General features: G+C 44.5%; 2 protein-coding genes and 1 long non-coding RNA gene across 4 annotated transcripts in view; 2 read left to right on the top strand and 1 right to left on the bottom strand.

Moving 5' to 3' along the window:
* CFAP91 (cilia and flagella associated protein 91) overlaps positions 1 to 995 on the bottom strand; it is a 29,610-nt gene extending 28,615 nt beyond the window's left edge. Inside the window, exon 1 of one of the 2 annotated variants that reach the window (XM_040057177.1) lies at positions 921 to 995. The gene's annotated coding sequence lies outside the window, so the exon portion shown is untranslated. Of the gene's footprint in view, positions 1 to 149; positions 278 to 920 lie in introns of those variants that run through there. The other variant, XM_040057179.1, reaches the window with a different exon arrangement.
* LOC120749616 (uncharacterized) overlaps positions 1 to 12,723 on the top strand; it is a 28,194-nt gene extending 15,471 nt beyond the window's left edge. Inside the window, exons 6-8 of the long non-coding RNA XR_005699696.1 lie at positions 6,025 to 6,142; positions 6,221 to 6,363; positions 12,524 to 12,723. This is a non-coding gene — a long non-coding RNA (uncharacterized LOC120749616). The remainder of the gene's footprint in view (positions 1 to 6,024; positions 6,143 to 6,220; positions 6,364 to 12,523) is intronic.
* Positions 12,724 to 14,298: 1,575 nt separating this feature from the next.
* Positions 14,299 to 16,797, top strand: LOC120748761 (cytochrome c oxidase copper chaperone). Its single transcript, XM_040055530.2, has 3 exons — positions 14,299 to 14,528; positions 16,091 to 16,199; positions 16,590 to 16,797. Exons 1-2 carry the CDS (start codon positions 14,407 to 14,409, stop codon positions 16,173 to 16,175), a joined length of 207 nt encoding a protein of 68 aa, XP_039911464.1. The 5' UTR covers positions 14,299 to 14,406; the 3' UTR covers positions 16,176 to 16,199; positions 16,590 to 16,797.
* The last annotated feature ends 2,144 nt before the right edge of the window (positions 16,798 to 18,941 follow it).

Here is an 18,941-nt window from a genome sequence, read left to right as displayed (position 1 = left end):
GTAGATACAAGAAATATTCTGATATAATGGAGTAAGAGATATCCAGCAGCATTCTTCAAAAAAAAACGATGCTCCTTCACTCCATTGTTGGAAAGCTACTCACGGCTTTTCTCCCTGCTGTACAGCAATGAAATCTGAGTTTAGAGTACCTGCCTTGCAGCCTCAGTCACATGCATAGCTTCAGGAGGATTCTGTTTAAAATCCAATTCATTGTGCAGGTGCACCAAGTCTGTTTTCCTCTGGCATTCCACCTGCATGCATCCCGTGCAGCTATCAATCACTGCTGAGTGAAGGTGTGACTGCAACCCCCACAGGCATGCCCTGACTGGTTTTAAACGAGCTAAGGGGAATACTGACAGCAGGGGAGCAAATGCAGTAGGAAGCTAAGCATGGGCTAACTAGCTAAGGATTAGCTAGGAAGTTCAACTCTGCGAATTCTGTATGAAGAACCAGCATGGATTTGCAATCTTTATTGGCTGCTTAGATGTCACTAGGTATTTCATTTTAGGCTAAATGGGCTACACCGATCTCTACCTTAATTATATCCCAAGGTAAGTAAGGAACTGTGTGAAATGACAGCGCTGCTTGAACAACAGCCGTCCACTTATTTTATTAGATCTAAGTAACATATACAAGCTATAGTTAACAGCATTTGAAGATAGTCTATTAAAAATACTGACACACAGCTTAGGAAATAACTCAGAACATGAAGCTGGGTATTTCTAGGCTGCTGTTACAAAGTCACCATAGCCCAGCAATCATGGCTATTCCCTGTCTCGTTTTGGATAAAACTTCTTTCTCTGCTTTGTATTTTGCTGTTTTAAGGGAGCAGCTTAGGATTGAGACTGAGTTTCTATCCACTCATGTGCAGAAAAAGACAAGGTGAACACGTGAGCGAGCTGTCTCTGGCCAACACCTACCACTCTATCACCAAGCTGAGCATGGACATTTGACTTTGGAGGGTCCTTCTCACTTCACAGTGTGTACAGAGGGTCTGAAAGACAAGTGAACAAATGGAACTAGTTACATATCTGAGGAATCAGCACGAATCATCAGGTTCCACTTCCCTATTTAAAAGTCTGTCTGTAAGAGAGTATAAAACAAATTAGGAAGAAAGGACCGAAATATACGTCTCTGTATTGAACAGATGTCACCACCACGCAAATGAGCCTCAGAGCTGAAATCCTACTGTTCTGTGAAAGATACAGGTGAAAAATCTACTAGAAAAATCTGCTTTCTTTGGAGGCACCGTCAGCTTGAACGTGACATGAAACACTAAAAGGAGGGCATGGTGCAACGGTAATCAGTGAAAATACCGTACCTGGGACCCAGAGCTGCCTTTGCTCCAACAAATCTTTCATGGTCGCAGCTCCGTTGGAGCCGCCAGCCCTACGGCTTGCCCACTGCTCGGGCGGCACCCACCTCTTGCGGAGCCCGGCGACAGCTCCGGGGCCCCAGGGCAGGGGGTCCCTGGGACAGAGAAGGGTCCCTGGGACAGAGCAGGCCCCGGGGCAGGGGGTCCCTGGGACAGAGAAGGGTCCCTGGGACAGAGCAGGCCCCGGGGCAGGGGGTCCCTGGGACAGAGAAGGGTCCCTGGGACAGAGCAGGCCCCGGGGCAGGGGGTTCCTGGGACAGAGAAGGGTCCCTGGGACAGAGCAGGCCCCGGGGCAGGGGGTTCCTGGGACAGAGCAGGCCCCGAGGCAGGGGGTCCCTGGGACAGAGAAGGGCCCGGAGCACGGGATGCCCGGAGCAGGGAGAGTCCCGGGGCAGGGGAGGCCTCCCGCCCCGCCCCGCCCAGCTCCCGGCCCCACGCCCGCCGAAGGGCTCGGCCTCGGCCGTACCGGTGCCGCCGCCGGGGCTGCAGCGGGGCGCGGCCGCGGGCAGGGCGCTGCCGGCCCGGCCGGGCCCGGTTCCGAAGGGGCAGCCGCAGGTCCGGCGGGCAGCCCGTCTCCGCCGAGCGGCTCCGGCACGGCCGCCGTTCCCATGGCCACGGCGGGCGGGGCCGGGAATGTCCCGCTGCCTTGCCCGGCCCCGTGGGCGGCTGATCGTGACTCTTCCCGGGGGCAGCCGGGCCTCTCGGGGTTTTCCCCGGCTGCTCCCGGCGTGCCGTGCTTGTGCCGCTGCTGCCCGCAGCATCCCGCAGCCGCTTTCCGCAGAGCCCTAAGGCTTCGCCCTGCCGCCTCCATCTTAGGCCGCCTGCGGGAGAGCGGCGCTGGCGCTGGGATGTGGCTGGGCTTTGAAGAGGACAGGGCAGGAGCGAGGCCCGGAAAGGAAAGACATTTGTATTTTTGCTTTACAGCAGCTGCTGCTGGAGTTGTTTCATGTGATGCTCCCCGGGACCCTCGCTTAGCGCTTAGGAAATCCGGTTTAGCAATTACAGTTAGGGACAGGATTCAAGCCTGGATATTCTTATTCTTGGTTTTGCTTGTTGTCACTTAGGACTTCTGCAGCTATAAAGTGAAAGTGAGTCCAGAGAAGGCCAGGGGAGCTGATGAAGGGTCTGGAGCCCAAGTCCTACGAGGAGTGGCTGAGGGAGCTGGGGTTGTTTAGCCTGGGGAAAAGGAGGCTCAGTGACTTTACCTCTTTTTAGAATTCCCTGAAAGGAAGGTATAGCCAGGAGGTTGGCCTCCTCTCCCAGGAAACCAGTGACAACACACTCTTAAGATGTGCCAGAGGAGGTTTAGATTGGACATTAGGAGGAACTGGACATTGGGATGGACTGCCTGGGGAGGTGGTGGCATCACCATCGGAGGAGGTGTTTAAGGAAAGACTGGACGTGGCACACAGTGCCATGGACTATTTGACATGGTGGTATTTGGGCATAGGTTGAACTTTGTGATCTCAGAGGTCTTTTCCAACCTAATTGCTCCTCTGGTTTTGTGAAAATAGGCTTGGTGTGTACTACCCAGAGAGGCTGCGGTTTTTTTTCATCTGTAGTGCATCTCAAGAGGCCTGTACAAAGCATTACAAATAAACATCATGCTTTGCAAAACATTGCTGTTTCTTCAAGGAGGAAGGAATCCTTTTCTATAAGAAACAAAGTTGAAAGCTTCTTCAGGCTAAATGTTAAAACCAGAAAGGGCTAATGCTTTTGTGAACATAAGGAGATTTGCAGGCAAGGCTGCCTTGGAATAGGACACAAAAGGCAGAGCAAATGGGCCCTCTCCTCTATATATAATCTTGAAGCAAGTCCCTTATGTTAGCTATTTTGTGCATAAAACTGTATATCAAAGGGTTATTGACATCTTGTCAAGTCTGACATAAAATACTGGCCCCTCACTACCCCATTACAGGAGGGCAACTTTAGGACTGCAGTTCCAAATTCCTTGGCTCTGTTAATTTACTTGTAGACAATTCAACTTTGAATGCTGGTTTCCTTTGTTAAAGGCCCATCCCTTGCCTGAAGCAACAACTTTTTTAAGTTTAAGTGGGCCTACTGAAGATGTGTCTGAACTAAGAAATGCTGTCACAGCTTTGTTTCTGACAGACATCATCTACATCTGCATATCTGTGGGATATGACTTTCCACAGTGGATTGATCTATGCCCTAAAGATACCCAGCAGGCTGTAAAGACCCTTGTTTTACTAAAGAGCTTTACAATGTCATACCTTATAATTATTGATGTGGCAACAAAAGCCACTTTTTAATAGAGTTCCCTGGCATTTCTCAAGATCAAGTTCAGTTTTCCTTTCTTGTCTCTTATTTCATTAAAGCTCCATGATTTCCGTGCTGAAATTTTTCCATCCTGAACATCCGCCTTGGAGTAATGAGGTGTGTAAACTGTACTTTGGCCAAAAAAATATTCTCTGTTGACTCCACCCTCTGATATTTTTCCACTTTAAGGTTTTCAGGTGGCCTGGACTTCTTTTTTTCTTTTGTGGAATGGATCCAGATGGAAAACAAGTTGAGAAGGAACAATGGAAGAACTAAATGGGTTCTTGAGAGTACTGCAAGATGCCAGGGCATAGCCTAACAGATAAGTACTCTCTGGAGTCATGTATGATCAAAAATGTGCAGCCCCACTATTAACTTTAACTTCATTAAATTGGACTAAATGTGAGATGTTGCCATGTTTTTCTTTGTTCACCCTGAGCTGCCTGGCCCTACTGCCTCTGATCTGTCGAGTGTTGGCACCTGAAACACTCTTTAGGGAACCAGTTCTGGAGACCGATGTGGCTGAAAACTAACTTGTCAAAAAATAAAAGATAAAAGTTTTCAGGTCACTGCATAGCTGCCTGAACACCGGTACTCACTCACGGGCGGTGACAGGTATATGTGTCTGAGTGAAAAGCCCAAGGTTCATGTTCATGGAAGTTGCTTTGATTAGAGAGTGTGTGTGGGTAAAATATTGGCTATTTTATAACTGTATCTCTAAGAAATCTCTATGAACTACGGGTATAAACAGTGGGCAGCCTTACAAGTGTTAAAAGTTGTGTTGATTAGTACTATATCGAGTGTTTTTTGCCTGTAATCTCCATATTCTTGTGGATCTGAAGCTGTGTAAGACCTGGCTAGGGCCCTTAGCACACTGTTATGTGCTGTGGAATGTGCTGCAAGGGCAAAGTGGTGAGGTTTGGTCTGAATTGATCTTGTTTATATGTTTATTTATGTATTTGTTTGTTTATTTGTTTTTAATGTAAACCACACATTTCCAAAGAAAAAGATCCCAAAATACACAAGGCTCTGAAGAGATATTTGATCCCAGGCATTAAACTTTGGCAATCTTGTCTATGATCAGTACTTTGGAAAAGGGACTCAAAGCTTATCTGATAGGTTGATCTGTGTATGTCAAGGACATATCCTGTTGCTCTGGTGAAAGTGAGCTGCAGTCAACTAAACTCTAAGCAATCAAAAAAGATTCCTATTTCCTACCAAAAAAACTTGACTTCTGCTTAGATCTGTGGGCCATAGGGTTTGGTTTTGGGTTTTGGTGTTTTTTTCATTAATAACTTCCAGAACAAGACTGTGTTGGTGAGCTGGGGTGTTGTCTCTCTGGATTTTTTTTTAATAGCCATTTGGCTGTAGGGCACACTAGGTGCTCAGATGTATGAGTAAACTGTCCACACCCTTGAGAGTTACTGCACAATGTCTGAGCAGATTAACTTTGCCTGTTGCAAAATGGCAGAAAAGTGCAGTAGTTTAGCTGCCGGTGACAAAGGCTGAGCCAAATTAATTTTACCTCACATTAACCTTGAGATAAGATAGTGTAATTTGCTGCAAGATGAATTACTGCTACTGTGTTGATGGACTAGTTATGCTGTGATGACTTGCTGCTGTGTTTGAACTGTAAAATCAGAGGGAGGAGGTAGAAAATGTAGCAGGGTAGAAAATGTAGCAGGGTAGGATTAGGCATTTCTTGGGAGCAGAGCAGTAGCTGAACAAAGACAAGATGGATTGGACACGGATGCGTGATTTTAGAAGAGAAACTTGGCTGGCTGAGCAAAGAAAAAATAGCAGGAGAGTGGGGTGGTAGAGAACCAGTGCAGCACGGGGAGGAGGGAGAGACAGGGTGAGCAGCCAGTAGAGCAGAAGAGGTTTGGACAAGAAAATGGGAGACCTAGGTGAGGAGCTGAAAAAGTGAGGAAGGGTGTGGAATGGCAGGATTAAGGGGGATAAAGCAAAGAAGTTGAGCTAAAGAGATGTTGAGCCTCTAATCTGTTTCCCTTCGGTCCTCCAAAGCCTGAGAGGGAGCTGGGTTTCTTGAATGTGACTTTTATCCTGCAATCCATGATGATCTGTGAAACTCCTTGAAAGATGTCATCCATCTGGCTTTAAGTTTCATTCAGTAGATTGTCATCTTCTGCTCTTAGCAGGGGTCAAATGACAGCACTGTCATGGGGCTGGATGCCTGTAATACTTCGTGGCAACATTTTCTAGTTATTAAAAATAATAAAAAATTCTAAGGTACTGGCAACAAAGTTCTAGCGTTAAAAGCACTGGTGAGGCTTTGCTATCCCGAAGTTCCAAAAGTGATTATTTAAAATAGGTAACCGTCAGTGTGCCATTTCCCATTTTTGCCACAGGATGTCACAATTCCTCCATGTATGGTCCTGACCGTCGCACGCTCTAACCTGGGTGCCACCAGTTCGGCTCTTGCATCCAGATGTGAACTGACGTAAAACGGATTCGGACCCAATCAAGGTAGTCCCTTGGATTCCTGTTTGTTGCCTGTCCGTTCCACACAATTTACTCTCTGTGTATAATAAACATCTTTTCCAGGTGTGTGATTCAAAAGGAAAGCAGCAGCACAAACCTGCAGACAATGTCATTGCTAAGTTTTTAATCCAGAATAAGGGAGGCTTCCTTCCAGCCAGCAATAAGGAGGAGGAAGATGTGGTCACTATTCCCATCACAAAGCAGAGGTAAGTCTCAAAAAGATGTGAGGAGACAGATTCTGTGAAATCAACTACTTTGTGGACTGAGACCTTGTCTCTGTTGTTGACCTTTGTCTGTATTAAGGCATGGTAATGACTGTGGAATACCTCACTTGTAACTTGTGACATCTTTTGTAAAAATGCCCTTGGAGTAATGATTGTGGTAAATGGAGCTTCACTAAGGTGAAGTCTGTGGTTAATTCGTGCTGTTTCTACTAAAAGCTGTGCCAAGAGAGGCATCTTCTCATACAATAGCTGGGGAAAAAAAAAAAAAAAAAAGTATTTATAGGAGACCTGTTCTCTCTTGCCTTCTTTTTCTTAGTATGACTGTGAGTCCATTTCCTGTAATAATTTACCTGCTAAAACGGTAATGATTTTGATTAGCACTTAAAAAATAAAATAATTTTTTTTTTTTAAAAAAAAAGGGAGAATTAAGGACATTTTCAGCTTATGGTTCAAATTGTGACAAAACCCAAATTTTACCAATATTTCAGGCATCATCTGGTGGACATTCATATGCTTCATTTGGATCACTTAAATGATGATTCCTAAAGAACAGAGCTGACATTTGAATGAATTTCAGGGCAGTAGTCTGGCATGTTGTCTCAGGAGGAAAAGGTTCTTGGATTGAACTCCTTAGGGAACTAGTGAATTCTTAATGTTCTCACTCCTCTCATGTAATATTCAGAGGAATAAATGTCAATACCATTGTGTTTGCTTGCAGGTTTCAAGTTTCAATGTGTTAAGACACTTTTCTGGGGAATGAATTTTTGTGCTTGCCTGATCTGAAGCAAGCATTAGAAACTCCTGATTTTCTTTGACTATTTTAGCCACTCCCTGCACAGAAATTAAATATCTGGACAGAATGTTGCGGAGATTTATTTCAGTTTATTATGACACAGTATAACTCTTCAGTATATTACACTCTTATTCACTCTTAAACAATTAGTGCAAAATAATCTTAATACAATCAGTTAAAGCTTTCAGCATTTTCTTATCATCCTCTAATTGCAGTCCACCAGATGAAGGTCAGGTGAGGGCTAGCACACATCCAGGGGTCCAGGGGTTCAGGCCTACCAGATATAAAAAGGTGAGGAAGCAGTGACAGGACACTGGGGCCATTGGAAGAAAAAAGCTAGAATCAGAGGGGGTCTCAACAGAGGCCTTTCAAGCACTGGGGAAGGATGTAAGAAGTATCACTTCCCTCATGTGAGAGAACACAGCCTGCACTCTCTTCAGTCATGAAAGTTCCCCTTTCTTTCCCCTCTGTCTTTGCCTGCCCCCACACAGTCCTTCCCACAACACTTCCCAGTCTCACAGGGTGGAGACTGAACCAAGCAGGATCTGGAGCACATCATCATTGTCTTGACATACCAGCTGTGAGAACATGATAAGAACTCAGCCTCTAGCATGTTGATCTGGAAACATACGCTCTTTTATGCTAAGTCTTTGTATGCATGGACCCCTAGGAAAAAAACAGACCTTGAAGAATCCATTCTCATTTTAAGTAAGGGACTAGAGCAATTAATGCCAGACCATACAAGAAGCAGGGAGTAAAATGTAGAGTTATACAGAGTAAGTACCAACCTGAGACAGTACTTAGATAAAATACTGCACAGCATATTGAAAGTCAGGGCAAAATAGCCAGGATGTGGTCTTGAGCTGAGCGTTTAGATGAAATTTTCTGCCATGTAGATGACATATGTTCCCATGTCACTTTAAAAAATATCAGTGTACTGAAATTAAGGAAGATGTCTATGTAAGTAGGGTCTCTTGAGAATCCCTCTACCTGCATATGTAGATGTCCTAATGCTTCTTAAAATCTGACCATTAAGCACTTGATAGTCAAGTCCCATTGATTTTGGTGGCAACCGGGATTCTAAAGATCCTTGAGAAGAAAACCAGCAAGAAGAAAGGCAGAAAAAAATAAGTGCAAATTAATTAGGTGTTCAAAGTTGAAATCTCGAATGACTACTGATGTGAAAGAAGTGGCTTCAGGATGACTGAACTTCGTACATTATCTAGTAACTTTGTGAAAAACAGCTGTAGGGATTCTGAATGGATTCAGAAAGTATGGGATGTTGCAGGCTCTTTTATAAGCAGCTTGCAACACTGCACAGCATATATCTTGATGCAGTATTGAAAGAGAAGTGAGATGCTGGAATGTGAGTACACAGAAGTATGCAGCTGCAGTCGGTGACATCTCAAATATGGAATGGCTCATGTATTTGTAAATACTAATGATTCCTTCTAGGTTTCCAGTTAGGTCCTGCATTTCATTGAGAACGTGAAACCATTTTCTGTAGTGGAGCTTCACATTTCATAAAATACGATCACGAGAGACTTGAATAGACTCAAACAAGCCAGGTTTGCCACTGACACGGGCAAAAAAATGGTATGCCATCAAAATTGTTGAATAAAATTGTTAATAGCAGCAACACTTACAGGAGGAAAGAGGACAAAAGCAATGCGTGCAGTGGAAAAGAAGAGGACCTACACTTTTGCTGCTTCTCAGTTGACTGACAGCTTAACACCATTCACAAGAGTTGCAGAAACACTGCCTGGTTTGCAGCAGAACTGATCAAGGCTGGAAGTTTGTATTATGGAGGATTTTATGGAACTATAGTGAGATGGTTTTTTCTTCAATACACAGGCTCCTGGAGTTGGCTTTTGGACTCTGAATGGGTTTCCTGTGATAAACAAGCATAGACCTTAGGCAGCATTTGTTTTTTGTGGGGTGACTAACTGAAGATGTGTGCATCTAGTGGTTTATGTTAATAGTGGCTCAGCTGTCTGATTCTGGTCAGTTCTGACAATTCATTTAGGTCTTTTTGCATAAGTTTGAAAATCTTGCTCTTTCAAGTAATGAGAACTAGGAATGGAAGAGGCTTCCTCTTTGGAAAGATCTTTATAGGCCACTGTCTTGGGTAATTCTGCAATATTGGGAAAAAAAGAATTCCCCATGGGTGACTAATATGTATCTGCTTCATGCCTAAGTGCTTTTAAACCTGGGCTATTTTGTTCTGATTTTTACCTTAAAACAGCAAGTCTGACTGCAGTGTAGGGTCAGTCCTTTGCAGATTCATGTCTTTTGGAGGATTAATGATACTCTTTCCCAAGTGCAGGTTAAATTTTTCTGAATTACTAAGTGTAGAGACTATCAGAAAACAGACAGTTATCTTCTTCTGTCATGCTCTTTTGTTGTGTTGGTAATGCATGCAGCCACTTGAGTGCAAACACCTGTCCTTCCCATGAATCTGTACAATGGGATTTATTCTAAAATGCTCAGATTTTCATGGGTGTTCCCTCCACAAAGGGAACAGCTGGTCAGTCACCCCAGCAAGCACTGAAATAAGCCTGACCAGCCTTTAAATGCACATTAAACATCAGCTGCTGCATATCTGCATTGTGGAAAAGCTGCCACATGTCTTGTGTCTAAAGACTTATGGTTCCTGCTTCTAACATATGTACGACAGGCAGGTTATTTTGTGCACAGTACAAAACACCAGCTTCCTTCTTTTACCTTATTACCAGGGAGACTGCACACTGAACTTGCTGATCCAGGTTTTGTATGCATGGCAAATTCCTAATCTTTACTAATATGTTTGGATATGCTTTCAGTGTGCAGTGACAAGAAGGGACATAGTATGAAAGTGATGATAGTCCTAATCCTAGCACAAACTGGTGAGAGATGTGCAGAAAACAATGTGAGGAAGGCATTAATACCTTTTAAGTACTCGATGTCTGAGATGCTGTGGGCCGAGTCCTGCTGTTAGAGACAGCAGTTCTGGTTTTAAACTGGAAAGTGACATCATTCTTTCCAACTGTCTTCCACCTCCAGGCTGATGCTCTGAAGATTTGGCTGTGTTTCTGGCAAGAAATGATCTGTTGCAGTGCTGGCTTTGTAGAGCATTCAAGAGACACAAAAGCCTTTTAAGTAATCTTGATTTTGCTCTTGTGTTTTTAAGGGTTTGCTTGCCAGTATGCAAGGATACTTCCTCCATACTGACTTCCAAGGTGGTCTCCCAGGAAGGGGATGGTTCAGTCCTGTGGTACAGAATCCTTGTGTACAGAATTCATGCTGTAGTCCTGAAACATGAGGATTTGCCTCTTCAGTCTGGGAAGGGACTGGTGCTTCTTGAGGTGGTATCAGCCCAGTGTTTGAACCCCTTGCCTTCACCTAAAGGTGGAGTTTGAAGCTTAGAGGGGGTGTAAACATTCATCTTAGAGTCTCTTCCATTGTTCTAGCTTGGAGCACAAGTCCTCCTATCCCAGCATTCATTCTCTCTCTAGTCCCACTGCTGAGTGATAACATTTGGTAGTTGCAGGTCTGCAACTCTGATCAGAAAGAGAAACTCTATCCTGTTCTTGGGCAGTTGATGTAAGAGGCATCAGGGTCCTAACAAGACATCTTGCTCAGAGCTTTGAAATCCATTTTTTTTCACATTATCTAAGCATTGACACAAAACATGAACAACTTCTTTGACAATAAAACACAGCACATGGTTGACTGGGCTGCTGGAGCATTGGCTGTCTTATGTTTATACTCAGTCAAAACCAAAGATACTTCTTTAGACTATATTGAACAGGTTTCTCTTTTCAAGATGATAAAGTGGTTCCCAGAATAGGCACTGCATGGAAAATATCAAAATACTTTCAGCTCAGTTTCATCACACAAAACTTCCAGAGCTTAATTTACCTTCTATCATGTATATCAGAAATGTAAAAAATCTGGAAAACCCCAGACTACCCCAGACTGTTACTTTCAACTGACATTGATAAGGGCTTACCCAACCTAACAGTAACAGTGAATATAAATATATTTTTGAGGTTCCTTGAAATATCTGTCAATTGGAGACAAGTACATTTTTTTTTTTGGACAACCATCCTTTTAGTGGGTGAAACTGAAGACACAAGAAGCCAACAGCAATGACTGCAGTGCTGCTGTGGTTTTTACACATTATGAACCACTGCTGTATGTTCTTCAATTCCGATAAAGGGCTGTACAGGGGAAATAATTTGGAAACCCTGGACAGCTGGGCAGTCTCTCCCTATTTCACCCATTAGTCCTCTAAATCAAGAGCTGTAAATGTCCAGTGCAGTCCTTGTACTCTCACACGTGGCACCAGGCTGCCAAATGATATGGCAGCTTGAAGGAGGGTCTTTCTCAATAACTCTTGTAGAACTAAGATCTTCACTGGATCTTTTTTCCTGGGTACTTGTTCTGACAATTTTCTCACAGTCTTATCTCAGTAACCTGCCCTTAGCTATTCCTCCTTGACTGGTAGATAAATCTGTTCATTCTGACACACAGCTCCCTAACATAATTCTTCTGCCACTGTTGGCAGGCAGAGGACAAAGAGAAAACAAAAATCACTGAGATAACAATCAATTCTTATGCACAATGCAATGTCAGAAGAGAAATGGCTGTGGTCTCCCCTCTGCATTGTATTCCAATTTGGTGCAATCGGTATCAAAATGTGTTAACCACACTTTAATACCTATTCTCTTCCTTCTCCTCCCTTCCAGCCTCTGTCCTTTCATCCCACCAAGGAACGATTCCCTTTTCTGGGGCAGTTCTGTTACAAACTCTTACCCTGCAGGGAGCATGGCCAAAATAGCCGTGCTCCTCCTTAATCTATTTGGAAGGCTGCTAGAGTGGAATGCTGCTTCCAGAGATGTTTAGTCTTCAGAGGCCATACCTTTGTGCAGACCCATCTGAAGTCATCTCTCAAGATGATGATATTTTAACCTCCCTCTGCCCTTGGTTTTCCATAACTTGGGCCAGAGTATAAAATGTATTTTGTTTTGTGTCTTCCTGGTCTCTACAGACCAAATCAATGTCTTTCAAACATTCTTTTTAATATTAAAAAAAGCCAAATAAAAGGTACCATTCAGCTGCAAACTTGAGAAACCCTCTTGGAGGTTTTATTACAGTCTTTCCCTCAGAGTTTGTGTTGCTATCAACAGCTCTATCTAGGCCTTTGGAAAGTGGCCAGCAGACAAAGCTTTAGGAAGAAAAGACAAAGCTATTTAACTTTAAAGGAAAACATGATTAGTATGTTTAACAAACTAGGAACAAGGCACTGCTTTGGAAAACTGATGTATGCTTTTGATAGATGTTTCAATTTCGGCTTCTATCTTGCAGCATGTTTGTGTGAATTTGGGAAAATCATATATTGGTCAAGAAGTGCAACCTGCACATGTTCCAGATCATCACACCTGGTTGCATGGCCTCACAATACACGTGTGCTGAACCAGCAGGCTGCGTGAGTACAGGTCACCTGAACAACCTTGCCAGAGAAATGGCACCGTGGGGAACAGGCTGCTGAGCAGAGATCCATGGATAATTCAGTAGGTGGCTGAGTGAGTGAGTGAGTGAGTGTTACACGGTACTTTCTGCTCCTCCTTTTTCTTGTCAGCGTTCCTACAATTTTGGATGTCCTTAATACACGATATAAACTGCCAGTTCTTTTTGACTCTTGCAACACCCCACTAAAAAGCAGAGCAGCTGCATCCCAGTGGGCATATTTATCTTTTCCTTTTGCAAGGTCTCAGCAGTGTCACATCCACTGCTGTCCTGCCCTTCCATTACCTGTGTGGGTATCCCTTTGGTCTGCAGTGTGTCTGCCAGTCTAGTGTGTGTAAGTATCAGGCTGGGTCATCAGGACTGGTGGCAAACACAAATGTAGCACTGGGAGGTGACAGACTATAGCCTACAAGCTGTGGCTTGTATGTGGCAGAGATCTAAAAGGCAAAAGTGGCTACTGGTGCCTTGGTTTGGGACAGACTACAAAGGAAAAGCAGCTCTGTATCTTCTCCCTTATTGCCCATGCTGTTGTCCACTAAAGCTGGATTCAGTACCTGGTGTGCAACAGCCCACACATTAATTACAAGCTCAAGAGAGCCATTGATTATTTATTTTAGAGTTGTGCAAACTTGGGTGTTCTGTGGTATTCCACAGATCAAGCACACCAACTACCAAACCTTTTTACTATTTACACATTTTTAGCAAAGGAATTCATGTTCATTGGCTACAAGTGACATAGTTCTCTTATTAATTAGTATTCTATCTTCTATTGGTTAACGATTTTCTCACTTTTTGTGCTAAATAGTCTGCATGCTCAGTCTTCTACCTGAGTGAGTTTCTGGGGTCAGTGGTACATGAGTTGGTCACCATCTCCCCCTACCAGAATTAACTTTTACCCAGCTGGAGCTATTTTAACACAATTGCCAAGGTGGCTTTATTACTGTCTTCCTTATCTTGGGAATTCAGCCAGATGTCTTTGTGGCCTGTAAATTCTGCACGCTTTGTCTCCAGTATCAGTGCACATCCTTCTTTCCAAGATTTGTTATTCCCGCCCCCGGGTCTGAGATCACTGAAACATATCAAGCATGGACAGCACTTGGAGCTTGTTAGTCGCTCTCTGTCTCACAGACTAAATATGCCTTTTTGTTGCTTAGGCTTGAAAGCATAAAAAATCAAGCATCAGAGCACATCCTTTTGCAGCAATGCCAAGGGCCGCTGCCATGAAACGGCAACATTAATGTTCCTAGTGATGGTGATTGTGCTGTATCCGTGTAGCCATCCACACAAAGAACTGATCCTCTGTCCTCCCCACTGGCTGGGTAGCAAGAAAGAGGTTTAGGTGGCAGGCCGCAGCTTTCAGCGTGGAGCCCGGCGCTGGCAGAGCCGAGGGCGTCACCCGCTGCTCCACGCTGAAAGCTGCGGCGGGTGCCGGCTGCTCTCGCCTGCCGACACCATTCTTCCTCCGCGATGCCCGCTCCCTCCTTCCCCTCCTGGCTCCTTCAGTACCCAGCCTCGCTGGAAAATGTCACTCTGGCCCGCCCCGGCCCGGGGTGACGGCCGGGAAGAGGCGGGCGAGGCGGCGGGAGGAGGGCTCCCCACCTCCCCTCCCAGCAGGCCGCGGGCCGGGAAGGGGCGGGCGAGTTTCCCGGAAGCGGCGGCGCTCGCACGGCCGACAGCGGCCCGATCTCGCCGCGGGCTGAGGGTGCCGGGAGCTGCCCGCCATGTCCTCGGTGGCCGCCGCCAGCTGCGACGGCAAGGGCGCGGGCGAGGCGGCGGGGGAGGCGAAGAAGCCGCTGAAGCCCTGCTGCGCCTGCCCCGAGACCAAGAAGGCGCGGGACGCCTGGTAGGGACCCGGCCCCGAGCTCCCCGCCGCGCCCGGGCGTTCCCCTTCCCCGGTGTGCGCGCCCTGCCCCGCCGGCATTCCCTCCCGCTCCTCCCTTCCGGGAGCGTGTGCCCCTGCCAGCATGCGCCGGGGAGTTTGGGAGCTCTCCCCACCCCGGGCGGAGGGTGCTGGAGCGTCCGAGGGAGGAGGGCGAGCGTGGAGAAGGAAAGGAAACTACCTTAAAAGGATAATTTAGAAATGAAGTTAAAACGTCATAGCTCGTGTTTAAAATTGGTTTCAAAGATCAGCTTTTAATGCTGCTTGTAAATCCTCACTATTGTTGCTTGAAGCAACACGTACCAGCGGGTGATAACTTCTTTATTGTTCACCAGAGTATAAATTACGTTCTCTTTTAAATAAAGCAAAATACTCTGGGTGGGTTTTTTTTGGTTTTTTGGTGGTTTTTTGGTGGTTTTTTTTTGTTTTTTTTTTTTTTTTGGTTTTTTTTGTTGTTTTTTGGTGGTTTTTTTTTGTTTTTTTTTTTTTTGGGATCTCAGAGGATGACATTTCCCAGAGAAGTTCAAATTTTGACAGTGACTTGTGTAGCTGCATTGGTAATTATAGGCTTAGTCATGATCATAGGACCTGTAAAATAGTAAGAAGTGCACCCACAAAATGGAGCTCCTTTGACAGTGAATCTTCAAAGTTTAAAAACCTTTAATCTGATGACCAAGTTGTCTTTTTTGTTTTTTACCTTGCTGGTGGTATGGATGGTGTTCGGTAGGTGACATAATACTGAATGCTGTTTTTGCTAAATTTAAGGGAGCATGTCTAATTACACAGCAGAGTGAAGGTGAATTCCAGGCCCCCTAAGAAAAGAGTGGTAGGATGGATGTTACTGGTCAGATGGAGTTGCCCTGGGCAGCCAGGGGACGTGTCTATGCTCATTGTAATAAAAACTAAGAAGAAAACTAAACAGCTCAGTCATTCAGTCAAAAAGCAAGTCTGAACTGCTTTGTTGGCATAAATGATATACCAAGAATGAGAGGCTCTTACTTGGATTGATGGTTAACATCAAAAGTTACCATATATGGTGAATAATTTTTTCAACAATAGCTGGACAGGTGTTGTGTTTTGTTTTGATTTTTGCTTCAGGGTCCTTAAATTGCAACTGAAGTTGCAATCAGTAAAATATCATTTACTGATTAACCTGTTCTGTATTGGTTTCTCACTGGAGAAATTTTGTTGCTTTCCTACTGAATAATTTGAAACTGGCAAGCTCAGCATACTTGGTGATGTGACAGCCTTGTGTTGTATAACAAATCCCCATCCGGACTTGCCTAGAATAGACTCTGGCTTGTTAATAGGAAGTCCTGTAATGCCTGTTGTCAGAGTTTTAGGTGCACAGCTCCAGACTTGGGCAACTTTTTAGATAGTTTTATACTGGGAAAAAAAAAAAAAAAAAAAACCTGGATCCTAATAGGGATTTTTAATTGTCCCCACCAATTTGTCAGTTTTGTTTCTTTGACTAAAAGTAAGTGAACATTTTATTGCTGAACCCTGGAAACCTTTTTGTTTTGCAGCATTATTGAGAAGGGAGAAGAAAATTGTGGGCACCTCATTGAAGCTCACAAAGAGTGTATGAGAGCTCTGGGTTTCAAGATATGAGTGAGATGAGCAGGACTGAGTGGGGTGAGTACCGCCTTCAGGACCTCTGAAGTGCCCTGGCACCTTCACCTCGGCTGGTGCCACTGGAAGGCCCAGAGTACTGTTCATGATGGTGTTGCCCTTAGGAGAGAGAAGGCAGAGCAATTGTCATTGACATTACAGCCAGCATTGCTGTCCTGTGGGGGTGGTGAAGCCCTTGGCAGTACACAGCCTCTGTGAGTCACCCTTCAGCAGTAGGGAATGGTGCTGCCTCTGTTGTCATCTAAGAGATCCAAACCTCAGTTCAGATTTCTGGTGCTAGGGCACATGAGAGTTGGGTTTTGTGCTGGGTCTTTTGTTGTTGACTGTTGGACTGTTGCTCAGTATCCAGTGGAAGTCCGTGTTTTGTGAAGCTGTGTTTCCTTTCTCTTCTAGATGATGTCTTTGGTGTGACTGTGTTCTGGAAAGCTGCAAAATAAATTATTTCTGCAAGTTGCTTCAAAGAACAAATATAAACAAAGAATCTATTTATAAAGAGTCTTTAAGAGTATGCATCACATCTGTAGCTTTTCCACTGTTTGCTCTTGACTGCTGCTGTAGAAAATATATTTTTTCCTCTTAATAAAAGCCTGAAAATGACCAATGTTCCTGACTTCTGTTTCTTTTTAAGTAAAGAAATTACAGTGCCCTCCTTACTGAAGACAGCGTGCTGCAAGAATGAGGGAGTGAGAAAAGCTTAATCATTAACATAGGAATACTGATTAGTGTGGTGGTGTGGTTAAACAGAGGACTTTGGTGGGTTTTCCCACTGATGGAAATCGTGAAATCATGCTAGTAGCGTTTCACTCTTGCAGCTTTCAGCAGTCATGCTGAAGCTTGTAGTGCTGTTGGTGACAGTGGCTGTAACTATGTTTGTACAAAGGTGACCACAGTCTTATGAAATGAGCTTCCTTAGAGTCAAAACTGTATTTGATTTCCCCATGTTCTAATTCTTCCGACGGTTTTTGAATAGTTACCCGAGCTTCATTCTTTATAATGAAATTTAGGTACTTCCCATCTCAAACTCGATTGAGCCATTAGTTCTTCATGAGAGAGGGAGCAGAGGCTTGCTCTCTGTCAGTGCAAGTGTTTTGTATGTACAGGCTACTTGCCTGAAAGTAAAGCTTCTTTTATGCTGAATTTTTGTTGTGTTGGTCTTGTGCTATGCCTGCATAGGCTTTTGTTTTCTGGCTTTTTTCACTTGTATGAGATGATAGTGGGAGGCTGGTTGTTGCCTTTGATTACTTCTTACAGTCTAGAGAAACATTAGGTGCAAATTCTGGTTTGTTACAGGTGGGGCTTTTCTGACTTCACACTCTGTAATTGTGCAACCCTAATGTTACTCTTCCTGTGGTGAGTTGACTGTCCTGAAGATGGTATAGCTACTTACTTTTTCTCCTGATGAGTTTGCTCTTCAGAAACTAAAGATACAAAATCTATGCTTTGTCTTGATTTTTCTCCCGGCTTTGATCCTGCAGGAGGGGTGGGTGCAGTCACGATTGTTTCTCTGCCCACTGGGCCCTGCATATCCTGATCTAGCAATGGCTTTGGACTGTGAACATTTAGCATGGGACACTTGGCACTGCCTCTATTGAGACTCAAGTTGCATGAGGAGAGTTTAGACTCTTCCTCTGGCAATGTTTTCTGAAGGTCCTGTCTTGAGGCAGGACCTGTTTTCTGCAGTGTTTTCTGAAGGTCCTGTCTTGAGAGTTGTGTCCATGCTGGCTTTCAGCCTCAGAGTAGGGATGCAGGTGTGGCTCTGGCAGAAAGCATTCACAGCTGCCTGTGGCATGGCAGCTGTTGGAGGAGCAAGTCCTGGTGCTCTTCTTGGTGGTTATTACTGTCTTGAGGTAGAAGCTTCAATAAGGTCATTTCTTGTTGAACCATTGTGTGTCAGGGCATGAACTGAAGAGAATGCTAAAAAGTGGATGAGCACCAGCTTTGTGGTAGCATGGTCTGGGTAATGTGGAAATGGTTCCACAGAATAGTGCGGGGCAGGGAGTGGCCAAGTGAGAGTGGAGTGCTGTTTATATCAAGTCAAGAAAAGAAACAAACATATTCCTGCACAGTCTTACACAAATTCTGTTCACTTAAGAATTGGGATGTTTTATCCTCCATGAGGATAAAAGCGTGACAAGTATTTTAGAAAGTTTTTGGAAATGAGTGGGATGCTGATGTACCTGTGTGCAACGGGTACAGAAAGGACACTGAACAACTCTATACTTAAAGCAACTTTGTAGTCAAGTTCCTTGCTGAGCAGCTTAATTTCTTACTATCGTATTCCTGTGGAGTGGATTCAGGGCTTCATTCAGGGAGTGGGAGTTCCTGTGTTAATAGTGACAGTGCTGGTGGCAGACGCTGCCCTGCACAGGGTGGTGTGTACCTTGAGGGTGTGAAACATGGCAGTAGCAGGAAACTTGACTAAACTACAGAGCAACACAACTAGATACAGTACATGCCATCTTTGAACCTTTGTAATTCACTGTGAGTTTGTCTGGAGTAGGCTTGAGACCTTCCCCCCAAGAGTTGTAAACCAAATGTGTGTATTCTGGAACTGCAGGGTTTATTCATGTATCAGTAACAGTTTTGCAGACTAATGCCAGCAATGCACTATATAATAAATCAAAAAAGAGGTGTTTGATTATGCCCTCTCTGACTTCAAGCCACCAAGGTCTTAGTGTCCTCAACACAGGTGCTTGAAGTAGTTTTCAGCTTATGGGATCAGCAGTGAACTTGTTGACTTCCTAA

This window comes from Hirundo rustica, chromosome 2 (genome assembly GCF_015227805.2).
Source record: "Hirundo rustica isolate bHirRus1 chromosome 2, bHirRus1.pri.v3, whole genome shotgun sequence".
Lineage (NCBI taxonomy): Eukaryota > Metazoa > Chordata > Aves > Passeriformes > Hirundinidae > Hirundo > Hirundo rustica.
Note: the sequence above shows the minus strand (reverse complement) of the source record. Positions and strands in the feature narration are given on the sequence as shown.

Bases quoted from the DNA above. Each gene is read 5' to 3' on its own strand.
- LOC120748761 (XM_040055530.2), top strand. From the start codon at position 14,407: ATGTCCTCGGTGGCCGCCGCCAGCTGCGACGGCAAGGGCGCGGGCGAG. The intron at 14,529-16,090 runs GTAGGGACCCGG...TTTGTTTTGCAG, and splicing joins AAGAAGGCGCGGGACGCCTG to CATTATTGAGAAGGGAGAAG.